This window comes from Bufo bufo, chromosome 6, assembly GCF_905171765.1.
Source record: "Bufo bufo chromosome 6, aBufBuf1.1, whole genome shotgun sequence".
Taxonomy (NCBI): domain Eukaryota; kingdom Metazoa; phylum Chordata; class Amphibia; order Anura; family Bufonidae; genus Bufo; species Bufo bufo.
The window spans coordinates 394,665,045-394,690,770 of NC_053394.1; the positions used below are offsets into that span (position 1 = coordinate 394,665,045).

At 46.3% G+C, this 25,726-nt stretch overlaps 1 protein-coding gene across 1 annotated transcript in view; it reads right to left on the bottom strand.

Annotated features, from left to right (window-relative positions):
• Positions 1–25,726, bottom strand: part of LOC121005755 (oocyte zinc finger protein XlCOF6-like) — a 48,369-nt gene that overhangs the window by 6,896 nt on the left and 15,747 nt on the right. The window contains exons 2-5 of the mRNA XM_040438523.1: positions 17,969–18,112; positions 17,660–17,839; positions 17,454–17,577; positions 15,280–15,374 (exon numbers count right to left, since the gene is read on the bottom strand). Of these exons, the coding sequence (XP_040294457.1) occupies positions 15,280–15,374; positions 17,454–17,577; positions 17,660–17,839; positions 17,969–18,040 (471 nt within the window). The 5' untranslated portion in view covers positions 18,041–18,112. The remainder of the gene's footprint in view (positions 1–15,279; positions 15,375–17,453; positions 17,578–17,659; positions 17,840–17,968; positions 18,113–25,726) is intronic.

Consider the following 25,726-nt stretch of genomic DNA (forward strand, 5'->3'; position numbering starts at 1 on the left):
GCAGTGATCAGAACGGGGTGCCTGTTGAAATCATTCAGCAGGCACCCTGTGACAATGCCTAGGGGGGTCCTGTGACCCCCCCCCCCCTCCGCTTTGCCGATCGCTACAAAGCGCAGGTCAATTCAGACCTGTGGTTTGTAGCGCTTATGCAAGTTTCTGATCCCTGCGGTCCGTGACCGCAGGGATCAGAAACCTCAAAGTGCCTTTATTTCTAAGTTAAACCCCCCCCCTGCAGCCCTCTGTGTTTCTGTGCCTGCGGGCGCAGCGGGAGGGAGGATTGCGGTCGGTGCGGGAGGCAGTGTGGGGGGCGGGCACGCGATCTTCCGCCCGCCCCCTGTTAATTCTCAGGATGACCGAGCGGTTGAATCAGAGTGTCAGCTCATTGCTGACACTCTGATTCAAACGGCTGACATCTGTGCAGATGTCAGTCGTTTTAACCCCTTCCATGCCGCAGTCCGTAGGGACCGCTGTATGGAAGGGGTGTTAACAGGGAGGGAGCTCCCTCCCTCTCCCATTGGGGGGCTGCTGTGCCTTTGCAGCCCCCGGACAGGATGGGGTCACAGAGGGAGGGAGCCACCCTCCCTCCCCTTCCGCTCAGTTGTGGCAGACGGGGAAGGTTCCCATGGCAACAAAACGCCTTCTCAGGCAACCTGATGTCCATGGTGCTGAACAGATCTGTGCTAAAGGCAGAGATCTGTTCAGACAAAGTGTAAGTGAAATTCAGTACAGTACACTATATAGTGTACTGTACTGTATTATACAGACATCAGACCCACTGGATCTTCAAGAACCAAGTGGGTCTGGGTAAAAAAAAAAAAATATTAAAAAGTGAAAAAAAGTAAAAATAAAAAAAAACATTTATCCCTGATTAAAAATTACAAAAATAAAATTCCCTACACATGTTATATATCGCCGCTTCCGTAACGACTTGATCTATAAAACGGTCATGTTACATTCCCCGCACGGTGAACGCCATAAAAAAAAAAACTATGATGAAATTGAAATTTTGCCCACCTTACTTCCCAAAAAAGGTAATAAAAGTGATCAAAAAAGTCGTATGTACGCCAAAATAGTACCATTCAAACCGTCGCCCCATCCCGCAAAAAATGAGCCCCTACATGAGACAATGGCCCAAAAAATAAAAAACACTATGGCTCTCAGACTAAAACATGATTTTTTTTGTTTCAAAAATGCATTTTTTATGTTAAACGTAAAAAAAAAAGTATACATATTAGGTATCACCGCGTTTGTAATAACCTGCTCTATAAAAATACCACATGACCTAAACCCTGAGGTGAACACCGTAAAAAATAAAAACGGTGTCAAAAAAGCTATTTTTTATCACCTTACATCACAAAAAGTGTAATAGCAGCAAGCGATCAAAAAGTCGTATGCTCCCCAAAATAGTGCCAATCTAACTCTCATCTCATCCCGCAAAAATGGTACCCAACCCGAGACAATTGCCTAAAAACTGAAAAAACTATGACTCTCAGACTATGGAGACACTAAAACGTTTTTTTTTTTTGTTTCAAAAATAATATTACTTAAAAAAAGAAAAGAAAATATACATATTAGATATCACCACGTCCGTAACGGCTCTATAAAAATATCATATGACCTAACCCCTCAGATGAACACTGTCAAAAAAATAAAATAAAAACTGCTAAAAAAACATTTGTTTTGTCACCTTACGTCACTAAAAGTGCAACACCAAGCGATCAAAAAGGCGTATGCCCCCCACAATGGTGCCAATCTAACCGTCATCTCATTACGCACAAACTGATACCCTACATAAAACAATTGCCCAAAAAATTTAAAAAAACTATGGCTCTCAGACTATGGAGACACTAAAACAAGTTTTTTTGGTTTCAAAAATGATATTATTGTGTAAAACCTTAATAAATAAAAAAAAAGTATACATATTAGGTATTGCCGTGTCTGTAAGAACCTGCTCTATAAAAATAGCACATGATCTAATCTGTCAGATGAACGCTGTAAATAATAAAAAATAAAAACGGTGCCAAAAATTTTCCATTTTAATCCATTTTTTCCCGTAACAAAGCAAGGGTTAACAGCTAAACAAAACTCAATATTTATTGCCCTGATTCTTTAGTTTACAGAAACACCCCATATGTGGTTTTAAACTGCTGTATGGCCACACGGCAGAGCGCAGAAGGAAAGGAATGCCATATGGATTTTGGAAGGCAGTTTTTGCTGGACTTGTTTTTTGACACCATGTCCCATTTGAAGCCCCCCTGATGCACCCCTAGAGTAGAAACTCCAAAAAGTGACCCCATTTAAGAAACTACACCCCTCAAGGTATTCAAAACAGATTTTACAAACTTTGTTAACCCTTTAAGTGTTCCACAAGAATGAATGGCAGATGGAGATGAAATTTCAGAATTTCTATTTTTTGTTACTTTGCTTCACAAAAAGTGTAATATAGAGCAACCAAAAATCATATGTACCCTAAATTAGTACCCAAAAAACTGCCACCCTATCCCGTAGTTTCCAAAATGGGGTCACTTTTTTGGAGTTTCTACTCTATGGGTGCATCAGGGGGCTTCAAATGGGCCTCTACGCCATGACGCCCTGTGGTGTACGACCACATATCGGGTGTTTCTGTAAACTGCAGAGTCAGGGCAATAAATATAGAGTTTTGTTTGGCTGTTAACCCTTGCTTTGTTATTGGAAAAAACGGATTAAAATGAAAAATTTGGCAAAAAAATTGAAATTCTGAAATTTTATCTCCATTTGCCATCAACTCTTGTGGAACACCTAAAGGGTTAATAATGTTTGTAAAATCAGTTTTGAATACCTTGAGGGGTGTAGTTTCTAGGATGGGGTGGTTTCTATTATGTAAGCCTCACAAAGTGACTTCAGACCTGAACTGGTCCCTAAAAAGTGGGTTTTTGAAAATTTTTGAAAATTTGCAAGATTTGCACCTAAAGTATGGTAACGTCCCCAAAATATAAAATTGCATTCCCAAAATGATCCAAACATGAAGTAGACATATGGGGAATGTAAACTAATAACTATTTTTGAAGGTATTAATATGTATTATAGAAGTAGAGAAATTTAAACTTGGAAATTTGCAAATAATTCCAAAATTTTGGTAAATTTGGTATTTTTTTATAAATAAAAATGAATTTTTTTTACTCCATTTTACCAGTGTTATGAAGTACAATATGTAACGAAAAAACGATCTCAGAATGGCCTGGATAAGTAAAAGCGTTTTAAAGTTATCACCACATAAAATGACACTGGTCAGATTTGCAAAAAATGGCCTGGTCCTTAAGGTGAAATAAGGCTGTGTTCTTAAGGGGTTAATAGCCTGAATGTTGCTTATCCCAGCGGCATATTTTTTATATTAGAATACTCTAATATGATATAATTTCCGTACCCATCCTAAGTATGGCATTCCTAAAAAAGGCAAAAATCATACGACACATTCATTTTCAATCTGGGACCATGGTGCCGACATGTCTCAATCATGCTGTGTTACAAGCCCTCCATGGCAGTGACAGACCAAATGGTCTCTTTTCAGGTCGTAGTTTTCACACCTAACTGGGAGATCTCTGCAGATGGGAAGCCCCTTTGATGTAGCTAAAGAAAACAGCTGCAATCACAGGAATAGAATCTGTTACCTGCTGGACCCCTGAGAATGGCCTCAGCAATTCCCAAACGTGACAATCAGAAAATCGATGGATTGCGTTTCATTTTCGAATCGATTGCGGTTCCTCACGGTTCATCCGTGACACCTCCCCCTGGGACTGCGGCTAGACATCCGTCAACAAGAAGTGTGGAGTTGCCGCTAACCTGTGCTGACCAGTCTGGTTCCCCATTGCAACGGTATAGACCATCTGCATTTTGGTGTCGGCTACCTGCCTTGTGTTGGATGGTAAAGTCGTACTGTTGCAGCGACAGGCTCCATCGTAAGAGCTTGCCATTGGTCCCTGCAGTGCGGTTAAGCCAACTGAGCGGGTTATGGTCAGTAACGATCGTGAAGGAGCAGCCGTACAGATATGACTGTAGCTTCTGTAGGGCCCACACAATCGCTAGACACTCCTTTTCCGTGGTGGAATAGGCTACCTCTCTGGGCAGAAGCTTCTGGCTCAGGTACAGAATAGGGTGTTCGTCCCCCTTTTCATCCGCCTGGCTGAGGACTGCGCCGAGACCGTAGTCTGAGGCATCGGTTTGTACAATGAACCGACGACTGAAGCCTGGGGCTTGGAGCACATGGGCACTAGCCAGCGCCTGCTTCAAGGCCCGAAGGCGTTCTCGCACTCGCGTGTCCAACTAACGGTTTTTGGGTGCTTCTTGCTAGTGGCATCTGTCAGGGGCTTCGCGAGGGTACTATAGGCCGGAACAAACTTCCTATAGTAGCCAGCGGTCCCCAGAAACGCCTGGACCTGTTTTTTCGTGATAGGCCGAGGCCATGCCAGGATGGCGTCTACCTTTCCCGTGTCAGGTTTCAGGGTGTGACCTCCCACCCGGTGACCTAGGTACTGCACCTCCGTCATGCCGATTTGACACTTACTTGGCTTAACTGTCAAATTGGCCACGGACAGCCTCTCTAGTACCTGGGACAGGTGTTTGAGATGTTCTTCCCAGGTGGGGCTGAACACCGCAATGTCATCCAGGTACGCTGCAGCAAACTCTTGCATTCCCTCCAGCAGGTCGTTCACAGCCCGCTGGAACGTGGCAGGTGCATTTTTCATCCCAAAGGGCATCATAGTGAACTCGAAGAGGCCGAAGTGGGTGATGAAGGCTGACTTTTGCCTCGTGTCAGGTGCAAGAGGGATCTGCCAGTACCCCCGGCTCAGATCCATGATTGATAGATAGCTGTCGGCCGCCAGCATGTCTAGCAACTCATCGATGCGAGGCATGGGGTAGGCGTCTGTAGTGGTGATGGCATTCAACTTCCTGTAGTCCACACAGAACCGAGTCGTCTGGTCCTTTTTGGGGACAGGACAACCGTTGCTGCCCATGCGCTACAGGACTTTTGAACGACCCCTAGCTCTAACATCTCCCTCACCTCTCTCTGCATGTCAGCTAGCACCTCTGGAGAGACCCGATAAGCAGATTGCTTGATGGGGGGATGGGTTCCGGTATCTACCCAGTGAACTGCCAGACTGGTCCGCCCTGGGATGCCTGAGAAAGTGTGGCAGTACTGGCCCAACACCCCCTGTAACTGTTAGTTCTGGGACGGAGAGAGTTGTGGGTTGACATTTATGTCGCAGTCCGACTCTTGAATGTCAGCCAGCAAATCTAGAAGAGGGTCTGCCTCTTCCTGCTCTAACCGGCTGCACACTGGCAGCACATACTGGGTCCGGTTGTGGTGGGCCTTCAGCATGTTGACATGGAAGCTCTTCTGTTTCCTACCTCCCATGTTCACTAAGTATGTCAGGGGGTTTAACCGCTGCACTATGGTGTATGGTCCCTCCCAAGCGGCCTGTAACTTGTTCTGCCTTATGGCTAGCAGGGCATACACCTTGTCACCTATCTCAAAGGACCGCTCCCCAGCAGTGCGGTCATACTGCCACTTTTGCTTGGCCTGAGCCTGGGCCATGTTTTCTGTCACCATCGCAGTAAGGGACTCCATTTTGTCCCTGGACTTGAGGACATAATCAACCACGGAGACATCCGTGGGGTCACCCTTGCCTTCCCACATCTCCCGCATCAATTGTAGGGGTCCTCGGACATTTCTACCATACAGGAGTTCAAACGGGGAGAACCCGGTGGACTCCTGCGGCACCTCCCGATAGGCAAACAACAGATGAGGCAGGTATCGCTCCCAGTCCCCACCCTGCGACTCAATGAACGTTGACAGCATTTGCTTCAGCGCCCTTTTAAATCGTTCACAGAGGCCATTGGTCTGCGGGTGGTATGGGCTGGAGACAATGTGCGTCATCTGTATCCTTGCACACAGAGCCTCCATGAGGTCAGACATAAATTGTGGTCCCTGATCCGAGAGCATCTCCTCCGGGAACCCTACTCGGGAGAAAATGGTAAGTAGGGCATCCTACTCTCAGGGAGGAGAGTGCCGCGGCATCGGGGTAGCGGGTGGCAAAATCCACCACCGTCAGGATGTACTTTTTGCCACTGCTGCTGGGAGTTGGCAGCGGTCCAATTATGTCGACTGCCACTCGGTGAAATGGCTCACTTATGATTGGCAGTGGACACAATGGAGCCCTGCGGGGATTCCCAGCCCTTTTTACCTCTTGGCAAACAGTACATGAGTGGCAGTAGTTCGTCACATCTATCCACATCCTAGGCCAGTAAAACTGTCCCCGAATACGATCAAGTGTCCTGCGAATCCCTAAGTGCCCTGCCAGGATGATGTCATGTGCAGAATTCAGTACATGCCCCCGGAATGCACTAGGTACCACAAGCCACTTGGTACTCGCACTCATTTCACTTTCAGTGGGTTGTACTGGCTCACTGTACAACTTCCCACCGTCCCAATACACATTGAATGCAGCCCCGTCTGCGAGGGGCTCAGAAACCTGTCTTCTGAGTGTCTCGAGGCTAGGGTCGGTCTGTAGCTGAAAGTTACAATCCCTGTGGTCAGATGAGGGGGAGAAGGCCGGAACCTCCTCCACCTGTTCTGAGCCCAGGTTCTGAGCAGCACGGCTGCGAGTCACTGCTAAAACAGGTACAATTTCGGAACAGCACATTTTGGCATTTTCATAATTTTCCCCTGCAGGAGTGACATTAACAGTTACATCTTGACTAACAGGCTGTACATCAACCTCGGGTAGCCCTGGACTGGGCACCTTCAATCCCCCTCCCCCTTGCTCTTGCCCCCATGGGCAAAGTACCTGGGTGTGGGCAGAGAGTCTGATTCCTCCCTGGGATGCCAGGGGTTTGTGGCAGGTTCATAATAGGACACAAACTTGCCCAAGTCGGTCCCCAACAGAACAGGAAACGGTAGCTGGTCCAGAATCCCAATTACCTTCTCTTGAACCCCCACCCCCCAGTCGATGGACACCTGGGCCTGGGGAATGTGAGTGACATCCGCCCCGCTGTCTCGGAAACCGGTGACCAGCCGGTCATTCACCGTAACAAGCTGGTGATTGCTAGTGATGGGGTGGATCTCTTCCCCACTGGCGAACAGAACATTTGATGGCGTTCCAGGCTGTGGTGCGCTGGCTAGCTGTGTCTGCCGCGGGCGAGGTCCAGGTGGTCCAGGTGCTGGTGGCCCTGGGACCGGTGGTGTCTGCCTCCGCTCAGGACAGTTGAACTTCATGTGTCCTGTTCTGTGGCAGTAGTGACAGGTGACCCCGTCCGGCGCCCCAGGTCTGGAAGCAGCAGCTGCACTGGGTGTTCTCTGTGGCGGACGGCTCACAGGAGCAGGAGGGTCTGCCCGTGTATTCGGCTGACCTCCTCTCCAGCTAGATGGTACAGATCTGCACAGATCAGGCACACGGGTTGTCACAAAGGTCTCAGGGAGCTCGGCTGCAGCAGTCACTGATGCAGGCTTTCTTTCCAGCACAAATTGTCGTACATCAGCAGGGCAAATACACAGAAGCTGCTCTAGTACCATCAAGTCCTCTAAGACATCATAAGACCCTTTGGTGAGGCCTAGAGTCCACTGGCGGAAGGTGGTGAGTAAACTGCTGACCACATCCGGATAAGAGTCCGTATGCTTCTTCTGCAAGGATCTAAAGTTTTTACGATAGACCTCAGGGGTCAGCTGATATTTGGCAATCGTAGCGTTCTTGATTGCGATATAATCGGTATCCTGTTCCATAGGAAACTCCGCAAAAGCATCAAGGGCTTTGTAGGGCAGCAAGGGTGTCAGGTGTCTGGCCCACTGGTTTTGGGACAGACGGTATTGACGGCATGCTTTTTTAAAAGATCGCAAAAACAAGTCAATATCCGTGTCCTTTTCAATAGGAGCAAATTTAAACTTTGCACTTACAGGCGATGCTGCTCCTTCAGCAGGGAGGCTGGGCGACGAACTCCGGCTGGACTGTTGCACCTTGGCCATGTCCAGTTCATGCAAACGCTGGCACTCCCGCTCTGCGGCATCCCTCTCAGCTTGTCGCTCCTCCGCCATGTACTGCAGGTACTTCATTGGATCAGTGTCCATCAGCCTTTGTAATGCCTGCTGCATTATAGGATCAGCACAAGTGGACAGTCCGGTTCCAGGCATGTACTTGGAGAAACTCTGACCCCAGGATCCGTACTGACATTCTCCTGCGCAGAGGGTGCAACAGGGCCCGCAGGAGGTTCCCCCTCCGTGCCGTCAGGATTTCCAGTCTCCGGTTCCCCTGGACTTAAGACAGATGGGTCTGCGCCCTCCGCAGTGGACACGTCCAGCCCCCGCAGTTGCTGGGTATCCCATCTGAACAAGTGTTTTATCAGGTCGGCCCTTGTCTTGCGGCCGATTTCAATGCTTCGAATTTGACACAGATTTTCCAGATCTGATATATTCATTTTCTTGTAATCCACGGACATTTTCACGCCAAATAAAAGATAGATAAAGAAAACAAGGTTTTGGGAAGGGGTACTGGGCTACACTGTCCCTGTGTATATGGAAATAAAAATATCCCACTCAGCCACAACACCACCAAATTTGTTCAGTTCTGACAGGGTTAAATTAGTTCAACACTGTCTAGATGCTTTGAGCACAACACAGATCCCACCGCTGCCACCACTGTCACACGCCCCCTAGTGGCCGGACCACTCAATGCCTCACGCCCCCTAGTGGCCGGACCGCTCAATGCCTTCCGATCCGTTTCAGCCCACAGACCGTCCAACGTCGTGGTTGCAATCAGTGAGCTGAAACCACCGGACCTTGGGCAGCAGACAGGCTAGAAGGGAGTGTGCGAACTACGGGAACCCACACTACGCAATATTTAGGTATCGGACTGCCACCATCCCTTTTAACTGGGAAAAGGGTAACCCGTTCTGACTAGACAAAACAACTTTCAGGGTAGCAACTATTCAGAAGGCTAGAATTCGTTCTGAGGTGCTCAGAGCAGGTATGAAGCTGAAGGAAATGACTTTAACGTCATTTATTATAAATGCAATACAAATAGTTACCATATACAGAAAATTATTAAAAGTAACAATTATAGGGAAGAATAGCCCAGTGTAAAAGGGAAACCAATGGAAGGGAATACCTAATTTCAGAAGAAATATGTCCTTTGTGGAAGATCCAAGAAAGTCCTTTGTTCCAGAATAAAAGTCCGGCAAAATGGCCGCCAACCACGTGGTCCTCTGGCTGGCTTCTGTTCAGGTGATGTTACACAAGGGAGGACTCCTACCAGATTTCAGTCATTGCCTTATGAATGATCCAGCTTTTAGGGCGGGATCTCAGACTCAGCCCCTGGGCTTTTATTTCGGCGGGAAACTCAAGTCCCGAAGATATGACATTTTCATATTTCAGAGCACGTCCGCCGCACACAAATAATAATAACAAATTTACAATCCTCAGAAAATATTGATCTCATTGACAGTAGACACGAGGATTACATAATATTTGGTTACTGAGAAGTTTAATAGCCTGGATGTTGCTTATACCAGCGGCATATTTTTTATATTAGAATACTCAGCGGATCCTGACCAACAAAATTATATAATTTCCGTACCTATCTTAAGTATGGCATTCCTAAAAAAAGGCAAAAATCATACGACACATTCATTTTAAGTCTGGGACCATGGTGCCGACATGTCTCAATCATGCTGTGTTACAAGCCCTCCATGGCAGTGACAGACCAAATGGTCTCTTTTCAGGTCGTAGTTTTCACACCTAAGGCCTCATGCACACGACCGTTGTGTGCATCCGTGGCCGTTGTGCCGTTTTCCGGCAGCCCCCCCCCTGTAGTTAACACATTGGTGGCCAGTGCCCCCCCCCCTGTAGTTAACACATTGGTGGCCAGTGCGGCCGGCCCCCCCTCCCTCCCCTGTAGTTAACTCGTTGGTGGCCAGTGGGCCCCCCTCCCTCCCCTGTAGTTAACTCGTTGGTGGCCAGTGCGGCCGGCCCCCCCCCTCCCTCCCTTGTAGTTAACTCATTGGTGGCCAGTGGGCCCCCCCCCCTGTAGTTAACACATTGGTGGCCAGTGCGGCCGGCCCCCCTCCCTCCCCTGTAGTTAACTCGTTGGTGGCCAGTGGGCCCCCCTCCCTCCCCTGTAGTTAACTCGTTGGTGGCCAGTGGGCCCCCCTCCCTCCCCTGTAGTTAACTCGTTGGTGGCCAGTGCGGCCGGCCCCCCTCCCTCCCCTGTAGTTAACTCGTTGGTGGCCAGTGGGCCCTCTCCCCTCCCTCCCCCCTCCTAATTAAAATCTCCCCCCCTATCATTGGTGGCAGCGGAGAGTACCGATCGGAGTCCCAGTTTAATCGCTGGGGCTCCGATCGGTAACCATGGCAACCAGGACGCTACTGCTGTCCCGGTTGCCATGGTTACTTAGCAATTTGTAGAACCATTATACTTACCTGCGAGGCTGCGATGTCTGCGTCCGGCCGGGAGCTCCTCCTACTGGTAAGTGACAGGTCATTAAGCAATGCGCTGCACAGACCTGTCACTTACCAGTAGGAGGAGCTCCCGGTCGGACACAGAGGCAGCACCTGCCAGGCAGCAGGGGGCAGTCATGTACACAGTTATTTTAGTATATTCTAACCTGAAGCGTCCCCATCACCATGGGAACGCCTCTGTGTTAGAATATACTGTCGGATTTGAGTTTCACGATGTAACTCAAATCCGACAGTATATTCTAACATAGAGGCGTTCCCATGGTGATGAATATACCATCGGATTGGAGAAAACTCAGATCCTATGGTATATTAACTCCTGACTTTACATTGAAAGTCAATGGGGGACGGATCCGTTTGAAATTGCAAAATATTGTGTCAACATCAAACGGATCCGTCCCCATTGACTTGCATTGTAATTCAGGACGGATCCGTTTGGCTCCGCACGGCCAGGCGGACACCAAAACGACTTTTTTTTCATGTCCGTGGATCCCCCAAAAATCAAGGAAGACCCACGGACGAAAAAACGGTCACGGATTACGGAAAAACGGAACCCGTTTTTGCGGACCGCAAAAAAATACGGTCGTGTGCATGAGGCCTAACTGGGAGATCTGTGCAGATGGGAAGCCCCTTTGATGTAGCTAAAGAAAACAGCGGCATCACAGGAATAGAATCTGTTACCTGCTGGACCCCTGAGAATGGCCTCAGCCATTCCCAAATGCGACAATCAGAAAATTGATTGATTGCGTTTCATTTCCGAATCGATTGCGGTTCTTCACGGTTCATCCGTGACAGGTACTATACAAAGTTCATGCAGGTCAAGTTACATCTCTGACTGGAGGGAAGGGGTAAGGTCAAAAACTTGGCATGGAGCTGTCACGGATGTAGTAGGGGAGAACACCAAAAGACAATCAAGAAGGAAGGGGAAAGACACTAGGCCTCACCGCTAGTGAAGGAAATGGGTCACCACCTATAAAACCCTGCTCCTGGCCCTAACTCTTATCTGTATGGGCACCTCTCGATGGTAGAGATACCCATACACAGGAACCTAGAAAACCCTGGTGATCCTCAGATGCCCTAAAGATAATGACAGGGCAGAGACCACCCGTTCCTTCCCCGGTGAAGGAACTAGCGTCTCACTGAGGCCTAGTTAACAACCAGGGGGGATAATACAAAACACAACAAGCGGAACACTTAACTTCAGAGGATGAAGGATGAACAGGACTTCAACACGAACCACACTCCAGCTCTTCCAAGACCAAATGAAGCTATCCCAAGCAAGGAGTGATGGGAAAAGTCAGACTAAATAGGGCGCGGTAAAGGTCACATGATCCACACCTAAACAGGAGGTGTGGACATACCCTCAACACACAGACAAAGTGAAACCAAAAGAGGCTGTCAGATCACGAATGCGTAGATAATCTTTCAGACCTTCTGAGACCTGTCACAGATATGACAATACCCCCCCTTCTACGGGTGACCTCCGGACACCCTGGACCGACCTTATCAGGATGAGCTCTGTGGAATGCTCTCACCAGACGACTGGCATTAACATCGGTCGCTGGAACCCACATCCTCTCCTCTGGTCCGTACCCTCTGAAATGAACGAGATACTGAAGGGATCTCCGAAGAACTCGGGAGTCCACAATCCTGCTGATCTTAAATTCTAAATTGCCGTCCACCATGACAGGAGCAGGAGGCAAGGAGGACGGCTCAAAAGGTTCGACACATTTCTTTAGCAACGATTTATGAAATACGTTATGGATTTTTAATGCCTGAGGAAGTTCAAGACGGAAGGCTACAGGGTTAACAATGGCAGTGATCTTATATGGACCAATAAATCTTGGACCCAACTTCCAAGAAGGTACCTTAAGTTTAATGTTTCTTGTAGACAACCACACAGAATCACCCACTCTCAGGTCTGGAGCACTCATACGTCTCCTGTCAGCCACACGCTTATACCTGTTGCCCATCTTTTTCAGGTAATTTGGGATTTTCCGCCAAATAGAAGACAAAGAAGAGGAAAATCGTTGCTCCTCAGGAATGCCGGAATTTTGAGCACCAGAAAATGTACCAAACTGTGGATGGAACCCATATGCCCCAAAAAAATGCGACTTATCAGTGGATTCCTGTCTGCGGTTATTTATAGCAAACTCAGCAAACGACAAAAATGAAGACCACTCTTCCTGATTCTCTGAAACAAAACATCTCAAAGTAAGTCTCCAGATTCTGATTAGTGCGCTCCGTCTGTCCGTTCGACTAAGGATGAAAAGCCGAAGAGAAGAACAATTGTACACCCAGACGAGTCCAGAACGCTTTCCAGAATCTGGAAACAAACTGACTCCCTCTATCGGACACCACATCAGAGGGAATGCCATGTAGTTTCACGATGTTGTCGACAAACACCTGTGCAGGAGTTTTAGCATTGGGTAGACTAGGTAATGCAATAAAGTGTGCCATTTTACTAAAACGATCTACAACCACCAGAATCACAGTTTTTCCCGAAGAATTCGGTAAATCCGTGATAAAATCCATGGACAAATGGGTCCAAGGTCTGGACGGGGTGGGCAATGGAAGCAGAGATCTGGAAGGCCGAGTATGTGTCACCTTAGCATGTGCACAGGTACCACAGGCTGACACATAGTCCTCAACACACTTACGCAACCCCGGCAACCAAAATCTGCGAGAGATGAGATCGACAGTCGATCTGCTCCCAGGGTGCCCAGCAAGCACCGTACAGTGATGTTCCTCAAACACCTTGTGACGTAATTCGGAGGGAACAAACAACTTCCCGGAGGACAAGAGTCCGGAGCATCCTCCTGTGCCTCCAACACCCTGGCCTCAAGATCAGGATAAAGAGCGGATATGACTACCCCTTCAGATAAAATGGGACTAGGGTCATTAGACTCACCCCCCCAGGAAAGCTACGCGACAAAGCGTCCGCCTTGAAGTTCTTAACCCCAGGGCGGTAAGTGACGATGAAGTTAAATCTGGTGAAAAACAATGACCATCTGGCCTGCCTTGGGTTCAGTCGCTTAGCCGACTCCAGGTAGGCCAGATTCTTGTGATCCGTAATTACCGTAATAGGGTGAATTGCTCCTTCCAACCAATGCCGCCATTCCTCGAACGCCAACTTAATGGCCAGCAATTCCCTATTCCCCACATCATAATTCCTTTCAGCAGTAGAGAGTTTTTTAGAAAAAAATGCACATGGGCGCCATTTACTAGGTGAAGGACCTTGCGACAAGATTGCTCCTATCCCTACCTCGGACGCGTCAACCTCAAAAGTTCATGCAGGTCAAGTTACATCTCTGACTGGAGGGAAGGGGTAAGGTCAAGAATTTGGCATGGAGCTGTCACGGATGTAGTAGGGGAGAACACAAAAAGACAATCAAGAAGGAAGGGGAAAGACACTAGGCCTCACCGCTAGGGAAGGAAAAGGGTCACCACCTATAAAACCCTGCTCCTGGCCCTAACTCCTATCCGTATGGGCACCTCTCGATGGTAGAGATACCCATACATAGGAACCTAGAAAACCCTGTTGACCCTCAGGTGCCCTAAAGATAATGACAGGGCAGAGACCACCCGTTCCTTCCCTGGTGAAGGAACTAGCGTCTCACTGAGGCCTAGTAAACAACCAGGGGGGGGGATACAAAACACAACAAGCGGAACACTTAACTTCAGAGGATGAAGGATGAACAGGACTTCAACACGAACCACACTCCAGATCTTCCAAGACCAAATGAAGCTATCCCAAGCAAGGAGTGATGGGAAAAGTCAGACTAAATAGGGCGAGGTAAAGGTCACATGATCCACACCTGAACAGGAGGTGTGGACATACCCTAAACACACAGACAAAGTGAAACCAAAAGAGGCTGTCAGATCACGAATGCGTAGATAATCTTTCAGACCTTCTGAGACCTGTCACAGATGTGACAGGAGCAGGGAATGCAGTTTCAATTTTCGCCTCAGACAGCACGAAGGCTATGTGCTTCCCTGTCCCTGGCCACAAAGCACTGAGGGAAGGGTCCCAAGCTGAACTCTTGCACCAAGGCACATGAGCCTTTAGCTACGCCCCTGAATATTATATTATACTCCATGCAAGTAAAAAGGACTTGCATCTACATGTGCTAGAATAGAATCCGTGGTATGATCTTGGTACTGCCATTCTTATATCAAGGAGACACCAGGAGACTGCACCCTAGACTACAAAACCTTTAAAGATAATGATGCATTTATCTCCTGATGTTCATGTTCAAGCTGACAATCCGAGCACAACTTTGGTTGACCATTTGTTGTAGAGCATGGTCCCGGCCTTGTGCAACCACAAAAGATCTGCAGCAATTGACAGAGAAGGCCATCTAAAAAGTCTCTACAGGGAGAAAATAGTGAGAAGATCCTGACAACATGTAACGTCTATGGTCAGCTGTAATCCTGCCATCTCCATATTTCTCATTAATACAAGGATAAATCATATAATACTGAAGGATAAAACAAGACTGAACACAAGATCTTCACAGTCTTCTACAGATCAGAGGGGACATTCCATGATACATTATCTCCATCTACCTGATCATCCTGTGGGACATTGTGAGATTCTTCTGAACCATCCTGTAGAAGAAGAGGACTGGGACATCTCTCTGCTGTTCTCATCTCTTCCTTAACTGTAGGAAACACATCCAGTGACTGAATTCATTCCTTACATACAGATAATGAGAGGTGTGCATTTAGTTATGTCTATTACCTGGTGATATGAGGGGCCGGTGATCCTCCATCATGATATCCTTATATCCATCTACCTGATCATCCTGTGGGACATAGTGATGTTCTTCTGAATTATCCTGTGGAAGAAGAGGACTGGGACATCTCTCGGGTATTGTTCTCTCTTCCTTAACTGTAGGTGTTTCAGAATCAGGATTAGATTGGATGGTCAGCCATCTTGTCTTAGGTATACATCTTGGGGAACATTTATTAAGACCAGTGTTTTAAATGCTGGTCTTAAAGCCCTAAGCTGGCGGGGGTTTCGCCGTCCACGCCACACCCACAATTGTAGACCTGGCATGAGCAGGGCGAAGTTGCAGATAACGGCGCTACTAACTGTTGCACCGACATATGCCCCTTGAAATACGCTTAGGCTTATTTCAGAATAGTAAAGGACCCCCTTTGTGTTTACACCTCAAAAAGGAGCTTAGCTAAAGACTTAATCACCATTTTGAGGTGAATACTGAGTACTATTAATACTAACTACTTTTGCTGAGAAAAAAAAGAGGCCTTTAAGTAATCAAAAATGTTATGATGGAATGGTTACCTTTAGAAAGCAGATAATATTTGCACTAGAAGTTGAAGCCTTGGCCAAGATAAATGTATTTGTCTATTAAAACTAACCATTTGCATGTTTATGATCATGATCGATCCTTGGTGTTGGACAGGTGATAAATCAAAGAGCCTATCTTGGTTTTATAGACCATGGGGCTCTTTGGAAAGAAAAATGGAGATTGGTACTTGAATTGGAGAGGATTAATGGAAGGCCCCAGGAAAAAATAATTTATGCAAGAAGAGATTGTGATAAGGAACTTTTATCCAATTAGAAGTTGTTGTTGGTGTAACTTGTGTAGATCTATGGTTACATAGAAATGATGATGGAATGATGTAATCTGTGTGTAAAACATTGAAGTCTATGTACAGCGACACAATTAATTAAAATATGAATTATTCCTTTGTTCTCTGAGGTATAAAGGATGGTGTCCAGGATTTATAACAAAGCGCTGCCTTTTACCACGGCTGTAATTCACTTCCATTTACGTCTTATGCCATAATCTGCATAAATTTTACATTGACTTCAATGCTGTCTTGCTGATATTATCTCTGAATAAGGCTTCATTCACACGTCAGTGTTCGGTCAGTGATTTCCAGCAGAGATTTTGAGCCAAAACCAGATGAGGCTCTAAACACAGAACAGGTACAGATCTTTCCCCTATACCTTGTCATGAACCCACTGTGCCACGTGTCCTACCTCTTCTAAGTGAGCCCCTCGATATTTACAGTACCCCTAATGGTGGGGATAGAGGAACACCAAGTCGCGACCTCTTTAGAAGGATTGATACACGAGGCAGCTGGTCCAGACGGACCAAGAGGTACCTGATCAAGGTACCAGAGGTACAGACGTAGTCAGCAGGCCAAGCCGTAACCATGAGCAACAGTGCAGGACCAAAGGATGAGGCAGAGGTGAAGTCAAACAAGCAATAGGTCTGGGCAGCCGGCACAGGTATAGGTCTGGCAATCCGGATTGGCAACAGGAGAATCAAGGCAAGCTGGCAGGGATCAAACAGGTAGCGGAGTCCAGAAACACAAGCACGGGTCAGATACACAGGAAGACGAGCAGAGATATCAGCAACCTATGCAGGACACAAGGACCTTGACGCTCAGGCACCTGGGAAGGGGGCTAAGCCACTTATATATGTGCAGGAGGGCTAGGATTGGTCAGCAACGTCATATGAGCTAACCCATAAATCACAGGAAGTGACGTGCGCTAAAGGAAGTGCTACAGACGACAAGCTGTAACCATGCTGTGCTCAGGGCTGGAAGTAAACTGCGGAGCGGATCCCAGGACAGACGATGCCTGTAAGGACAGAGCCCAGGACTGCAGTGATGAATGGGGAAACACCGGCAGCAGATCAGCGCTGAACACGGAGCTCGCTGCGATAAGCAGGGGAACATTGGCTCATAGCAGCCGCTGTTACATAACTTATGTGTGTGGAGGCTCAAATCCTGGTTTTGGCTCACAATCACTGATGGAAATCACTGAGATGAGATGAGTGTGAATGAGGCTTAAACAAAAGAATCTTCTGAGGAAGAAGTTGCTTCAAAAGGTTTATGTTGCCAATTTCCAACAGTAGGAAACACATCCAGAGACTGAATGAATTGCTCACATACAGATAATGAGAGGACATGTGTATTTAGTCATGTCTATTACCTGGTGATATGAGAGGCCAGTGATCCACCATCATGACGTCCTTGTACAGATCTTTGTGTCCTTTTACATACTCCCACTCCTCCATGGAGAAATGGACGGTGACATCCTGACACCTTATAGGAACCTGACAACACAATGATACAGTCATCACCTAGATTCCTGCATAGCGTTCTTATATAATGTCCCAGCATTGCCAGCATTGTCACCTCTCCAGTCAGCAGCTCAATCATCTTGCTGGTGAGTTCTAGGATCTTCTCTCTATTGATTTCTTCATATATCAGGGGGTGAGGTGGAGGCCACGTGATTGGACTCAAGGTTCTTCCCCATCCTTCAGACACAGGGGCCTGACAGCGCTCACTAGAGGTCTTCTTCACTACTGTGTAGTCCTGGTTATGGAGAGACACAGTAATAAATATCACTCCATACATGTCCTAGGCCCCTCACCTCTCCAGTCATGTTCATCTGTTAGTAACATAGATAAGATTAAGTAATGGGACATCATCAGCATCTCTCACCTCTCCAGTAAGCCGGAAGAGGATCTCTAGGGTGAGATTAATTATCCTCTCCGCCATCTTGTCCCTGTCCATCCTTGAAGGGTCAATCAGGAGAAGGATCTGATATAGAAGATCTTCACTGAGCGGGTCCTATATTGTAGGAATCTGAATGGAAAGAAGATTAGACAATGGAAAATCCTACAAAATCCCAAGTAAAATACAATAACTGGAGATAAGAGGAGACATGGGAGGAGATAATAAAGTGTAGATGTTGTGTTCTCTCTTTTTATATGGATTGAAACATATGTGAGGTCAAGGCAGTTTCATCGTATGTCACATCTTCACATGACCCTACAGTCAATAGAAGACGTCATTAGGGATGCCAGTATGAACAGCATGAGAACGCTATTGACCATCATAGACCTCAATGGTCAGGTGATATACATACTGCCATAGGAGCTCCGACCAATATTGTCGTTGCAGTGATGTAAACAGACTGAAGGAGACCACAGGAGCCTCAGTGCTGGAGCAGTGGAGAATTCTACAGGTTCTATGTTAATTGTAAAACGCTGCTGAATATGTTGGCGATACATAAAGAATATTATTGTTATCTAGACAGACGTTGGGTTGGAAGATTTGTTTAATAGATTTATCTTTAAAGGGTTTCTGTCAGCAGGAAAATGGTTATTAACCTGGCTGACATTGGTGATGTACTAATGTCAGCTGAACATAACTATATTAGTGCCATCTCACTGGTGCCGCCGTTATTGAGAAAAAAATAACTTTTATAATATGCAAAGGAGCCTCTAGGAGCGGGGGGGGCATTGCTCCTGCTACCAGAGGCTCCGTTCTCCCACCTCTGGCCGCACCCTGCTACACTTCATTGACAGGGCCAGACAGCGTTGGACTCCGCTTGCCGGCCCTGTCTCCTGTGGAAATCTCATGCCTATGCTGTCCCATTCAGTATTCAGCGCAGGCGCAGTAAGTGAAGGACGATGGCTGTCCCAACACTCATAAACAAACAGCAGGTGGCGCTTATACAGATACTGTAAATTTTTCATTACATGCCAATGTGAAAGTATTCAGATCCAGGTTCTGGTTTGAAAAATGTAGAATATTTTTAATGGGACAACACCTGAAAAATGTACCTGAGTTATCATAGAAAAGTTTGTATAATCGCTGTGCTTCTCTGTACAATCATAACTGTGAAGGAACAGGTCTTTTTGGGGCTTCCCTAATGTCTTTTTCAGACATATTCCCTGTTTCAGCTGCACACCTAGATGCAATTCACTCAGAAGCAGGGGGCGTTTCAAGTCTGTAAAACCTGCCATTACTATACTTTTCCTTACTTCACACTATGTTTGTTTTCAGCTTCAGAGCTCACAGAAAAAAATAAGGAGGAGAAAAATCACAATTACAGAAAGGTAGGGGTCTCTTACAATCTTCAAAAGCGTAGAAGCAGGCTTTCAGGATCAGGATCTCAGCTAGCTCTGACACACCCCCATTTCCTGTTTGCGGTCTTGTGAGTCTATGTTACTGGGGACGGATCTTGTCTGACAACAGGCAGTGGACGGAAATTTAGGTGGAAGTGAGAACCTAGTGTCCATGATTTTACAGCTTTTTTCATGTGGATGAAGGCAGACTTTAAAAAAAATGAAATGATAAAAATATTTGTTATTTACACAATTGTGTGAAAGTACAGCGAGTATTTATGACTACCCTCCACCACCACTGCGTTGCACTAGGCACTGTATAAGGAACCACTCTGCACCTTCGAGGATTATGGCGGTCACTGATCTCAGCGTCTTTCAGCTATAAGCATACAATGTGAACCTTGCGCAGCAAACAGCGTCAAATACAGTTCTAGTCTGAACAAGTCTCTAAGGATCGCTCAGAAATAACTGCAGCTGCAACTAGGGGCATGAGAAAATCGACCTTCAGATCATAGATCCGCAGTCGATTCATTTAAAAACGTAGTTTTTAATGCTGTTTCTAGTGATGGCCTTGCGCATTCGCCCAGTGGTCGTTTCGCTGCAAACTTTGCGCGTTCGCGATTCGCATGTGAACATATGGCGATGTCCTCCGGTGCTATATTCCTTTGCATTGCGCCTAACTTTGACCCATAACACACACATCAGGTGGGACAGAACAGCCAATTGAGACGTTTCAGCACATGGACACCCCCACCATATAACAGAACCCAATCTGGCAGCCATTTTACATTCTGTGTTTTGCCAGTGTAGGGAGAGTTTGCTTTGTGGACCAGGGACAGACTGTTAGGGACACCAAACGCTAGCCAATAGGGCCACAAAAGTACTTTTAAGGACTGGAATTGGTGTGCTATCGAAAGGTGTGATACACTGAGGGGTGTGATATACTTATAACAGGGCTTGACAAATTTCCTTGGAATCTAGGAGCCAGCTAAAAAAGTTAGGAGCCAGGCGGAGCCGCGTCATAAAATCTATATTGCGATATGCGATATATATTGCGAAATATTGTTTTCTATATTTGATGGGGGGTGTTTAAACTTTTTTTTTTTTTTTTTTACTTTTTATTTAATAACTATTAGCCTCCTTAAGGGCTAGAACCCTTGTCATATTCACCCTAATAGAGCTCTATTAGGGTGAATAGGACTTTACACTCTCCCTGCTGCCCTGTGCTTTGTGCACACAACAGCAAGGAGCTGACCATGGCAGCCAGCCTCTCATGTGCCCCCCAGCCTCTGATCAGCCCCTCCAGCCTCTGATCAGCCCCCCCCCCTCTGATCAGCCCCCCCCCCCCCTCTGATCAGCCCCTCCAGCCTCTCCCTCTTATCAGCCCCCTCTGGTAACAAACCTACTCCCCCTCCCTCCCCAGTATTAATCATTGGTGGCAGTGGCCACAGGGTCCCCCTCCTCCTCCCCCCCCCCCATCATTGGTGGCAGTGGGCAGTTCCAAAACGGAGTCCCAGCAGTGTAATGCTGGGGCTCCGATCGGTTACCATGGCAGCCAGGACGCTACTGAAGTCCTGGCTGCGATGGTATGTTAGTGAGCAGCATTATACTCACTTGCGCCGTGATCACCGGAAGCTCCTTCTTCTCATAGGTCTGTGCGGCGCATTGCTAATGCTATAAGCATTAGCAATGAGCCTCACAGACAGAAGAAGGAGCGCCCGGCGGCCATGACGCAAGTGAGTATAATGCTGCTCACTAACATACCATCGCAGCCAGGACTTCAGTAGCGTGACTCCTGGCTGCCATGGTAACCGATCGGAGCCCCAGCATTACACTGCTGGGACTCCGATCGGAACTGCCCACTGCCACCAATGCAGACAAACATTCCCGGCACCCGAGCTCTGACAGGACGCTGTGATCCGTGCGATTAACTGAGGGGTTAATCGCGCGGATCACAGCGTGCAGTCATAGGGGCCGGGATATGGCCGGCACATTGGTATTCAGGCATTCATTGGTGGCGCAGTGGCCACAGTCCCTCCCCTCCTCCTACTCTGTTCTCATCTGTGGTCAGCGGAAGCCGCGCACAGTGGGGAGGGAGGGACTCCTCTCCTTCTCCACTGTGCCGGCTCAGGAAACCATGGTGCACGCCGAGATCGCATCTTTGAAAACGGGCTGACAAATACCCAAGCGCCAGGACCAAATTCCTGGTTGCCATGGCGACCTGGCGCCTGGGATTTGTCGAGCCCTGCTTATAATATACTTTCTAAGATAGAAAGTATATTATAGTGCATTTGTATTGTGCAGCAGTTGTGTGCGGTTCTGCTGCGATACCGCAGCTACAGTGAGGACAGAAGTATTTGAACACCCTGCGATTTTGCAAGTTCTCCCACTTAGAAATCATGAAGGGTCTGAAAGTCACATTGTAGGTGCATTCCCTACAGGAAATCACATTGTATGATTTTTTAAGAATTTGTCTTGCACTGCTGAACATAAGTATTTGAACACCTGAGAAAATCTGTGTTAATATTTGGTACAGAAGCCTTTGTTTGCAGTTACAGAGGTCAAACGTTTCCTGTAGTTATTGACCAGGTTTGCACACACTACAACAGGGATTTTGACCCACTCCTCCACACAGATCTCCTCTAGATCTGTCAGGTTTCGGGGCTGTCACTGAGCAACACAGAGTTTCAGCTCCCTCCAAAGATGTTCTATTGGATTTAGGTCTGGAGACTGGCTAGGCAACTCCATACCCTTGATATGCTTCTTACGGAGTCACTCCTTGGTTATCCTGGCTGTGTGCTTCGGGTGGTTGTCATATTGGACCCATCTTCAATGCTCTGACTGAGGGAAGGAGGTTGTTGCTCCAAATCTCACAATAAATGGCCCCATTCATTCTCCATTCAATCTCCTTAAAGGGAACCTGTCACCGGGATTTTGGGTATAGAGCTGAGGACATTGGTTGCTAGATGGCCGCTAGCACATCCGCAATACCCAGTTCCCATAGCTCTGTGTGCTTTTATTGTGTAAAAAAAAAAAACGATTTGATACATATGCAAATTAACATAAAAGAGTCATATCTTACTTGTGTGACCAGAGAAGAGTCATATTTTCAAGCTCTGACTCATCTCAGGTTAATTTGCATATGTATTAAATCAGTTTTTTTACACAATAAAAGCACACAGAGCTATGGGGACTGGGTATTGCGGATGTGCTAGCGGCGATCTAGCAACCCATGTCCTCAGCTCTATACCCAAAATCCCGGTGACAGGTTCCCTTTAATACAGTGCAGTCATCCTGTTCCCTTCGCAGAAAAGCACCTCCAAAGCATGATGTTACCACCCCCATGCTTCACCGTAGGGATGGTGTTCTTGGGATGCAACTCATCCTACTTTTTCCTCCAAACACGACGAGTGAAGTTTAGACCAAAAAGTTCTACTTTGGTCTTATCTGACCACATGACTTTCTCCCATGCCTCCTCTGGAGCATTCAGATGGTCATTGGCAAACTTCAGACGGGTCTGGACATGTGATGTCTTGAGCAGGGGAGCCTTCCGTGCAATGCATGATTTGAAACCATGACGGCGCAGTGTTCTACCAACAGTGACCTTTGAAACTGTGGTCCCAGCTCTCTTCAGGTCATTGACCAGCTCCTCCCTTGAAGTTCTGGGCTGATTCCTCACCTTTCTTATTGAGGTGAAATCTTGCATGGAGCCCCAGTCCGAGTGAGACTGACAGTCGTCTTTAGCCTTTTCCATTTTCTAACAATTGCTCCAACAGTTGATTTATTTTCACCAAGCTGTTTGGCAATTTCCCCTTAGCCCTTTCCAGCCTTGTAGATGTCCACAATTTTGTCTCTGGTGTCTTTTGACAGCTCTTTGGTCTTGCCCATGGTAGTAGCTGGCGTCTGACTGACTGTGGGGTGGACAGGGATCTTTAAAGAGCTCAGACAGGTGCTACTAAGTTAGATTAATGAGTGGAGTAGAGGTGGACTTTTTAAAGGCACAGTAACAGGTCCTTGAGAGCCAGCATTCTTGCTGTTTCTCAGGTGTTCAAATAGTTATGTTCAGCAGTGCAAAACAAATAAATTCTGTAAAAATCATACAATGTGATTTCCTTATTTTATAAATTTTTTATGCTGTCTCTTAGAGTGGGTATGCACCTACAATGTGAATTTCAGACCCCTCCATGATTTCTAAGTGGGAGAACTTGCAAAATCGCAGGGTGTTCAAATACTTCTGTTCCTCACTGTATATAGAGGGACAAATACTATTGGAGTAACTAATTGCAACTGGTGTGATATACCTGTTGCCCCCTAAAAAAACGAATTGAGGGATGTGATATGTCTATAATATACTTTCTAACATAGAAAGTATATAGTGCATTTGTATTGTGCAGCAGTTATGTGCAGTTATGCTGCGATACCGTAGGTATATAGAGTGACAAGCGCTATTGGAACAACTATTTGCAACGGGTGTGATATACCCGTTGCCCCAAAATACTGATTAATGGGTTTGATATACCTGCTTCCACCAAATATTGACTGAGGCCTGCGATATACCTGTTTCCACAAAATACTGATTAAGGGGTTTTTATATACCTGCTTCCACAAAATACTGATTGAGGGGTGCAATATACCTGCCTCCACAAAATACTGATGGGTTTGATATACCTGCTTCCACCAAATATTGACTGAGGCCTGCGATATACCTGCTTTCACAAAATACTGATTAAGGGATGCGATATACTGTACCTGTTTCCACCAAATATTGATTAAGGGGTTTATATACCTGCTTCCACAAAATACTGATTGAGGTTTTTTTTATATACCTGCTTCCACAAAATACTGATTAAGGGGATTGATATATCTGCTTCCAGCAAATACTGATTAAGGCCTGCGAGATACCTGCATCCACAAAATACTGATTAAGGGGTTTGATATACCTGCTTCCACAAAATACAGATTGAGGGGTGCGATATACCTGCTTCCACAAATACTGATTGAAGGGTGCAATATATCTGCTTCCACTAAATATTGATTAAGGGGTTCTATATACCTGCTTCCACAAAATGCTGATTAAAGGGATTGATATATCTGATTCCACCAAATATTGATTGAGGACTGCAATACACCTGTTTCCACAAAATACTGATTAAGGGAATTGATATATCTGCTTCCACCAAATATTGATTGAGGCCTGCGAGATACCTGCTTCCACAAAATACTGATTGAGGTATACCTGCTTCCACAAAATACTGATTGAGGGGTGCAATAAACCTGCTTTCACCAAATATTGATTAAGGGGTTCTATATACCTGCTTCCGCAAAATATTGATTAAGGGTAGGGTTGAGCGAACCCGAACTGTAAAGTTCGGGTTCGTACCGAACTTTAGGATTTTTGGACCCCGGACCCGAACATTTCAGTAAAAGTTCGAGTTCGGTGAGTTAATGGCGCTTTTTGAAAGGCTGCAGAGCAGCCAATCAACAAGCTTTTAACTCGTGTGCCCTTTGAAGCCATCACAGCCATGCCTGCTAATGGCATAGCTGTGATTGGCCAGTGCAGCATGTTACCCAGCCTCTATATAAGCTGGAGTCACGTAGCGCTGCACGTTACTCTGCTCTCATTAGTGTAGGGATAGGATGCTGCTGCTGTGAGGGAGAGAATAGGACAGAATCTTTAATCAGAAGTGCTTGTTAACTCAGCGATCTACCTAGATTTTGTTTTGTGGGTGCAGTGCACAATCTTTTTACCCTGCCCTGAGCCCAGTGACCCAGAAAAATAACTTTTATCCGTCTGTTAGTTAGGTGGGCGGCGGCGACGGACATTTTATGCAAGTTCTGTGCAACAGCACAGCATATGTGCATTTGTGACAGTCAAATAGAAGCTTGAACTACTGCAATTATATTCTGGGTTTAAAAAAAATCACCCATTTTTGGAAAGACTACATCTGTTGCCTTTGCAGCATTAGTTAGTGTGCAATTTAAGCTAGAAATACAGCAATAATTTTCTGGGTTTTAAAAACACAATTTTTGGGCAAAATACTACATTTTACAGCCCTTGTTGCATCTTTCAGTGTGAAATACAAGCGTTAGATACTGCTGTCATATTCTGTTATTAAAAAAACACCCTTTTTGGGCAAAGTACTTAATATTGCAGCCTTTGCTGCATCTGTGATTGTTAAAAACAAGATTGAAATACAGTAATAGGAAAATGAGCGAGCACTCATACACTTGGCAACCAGATTGACATATGCAGAAAATATTTATTAAATCCCCATAAAATACAAGTAATAAAATGTATAAGAACAATGTAGCAATAATATACAACATTACAGTCACATATATTGTG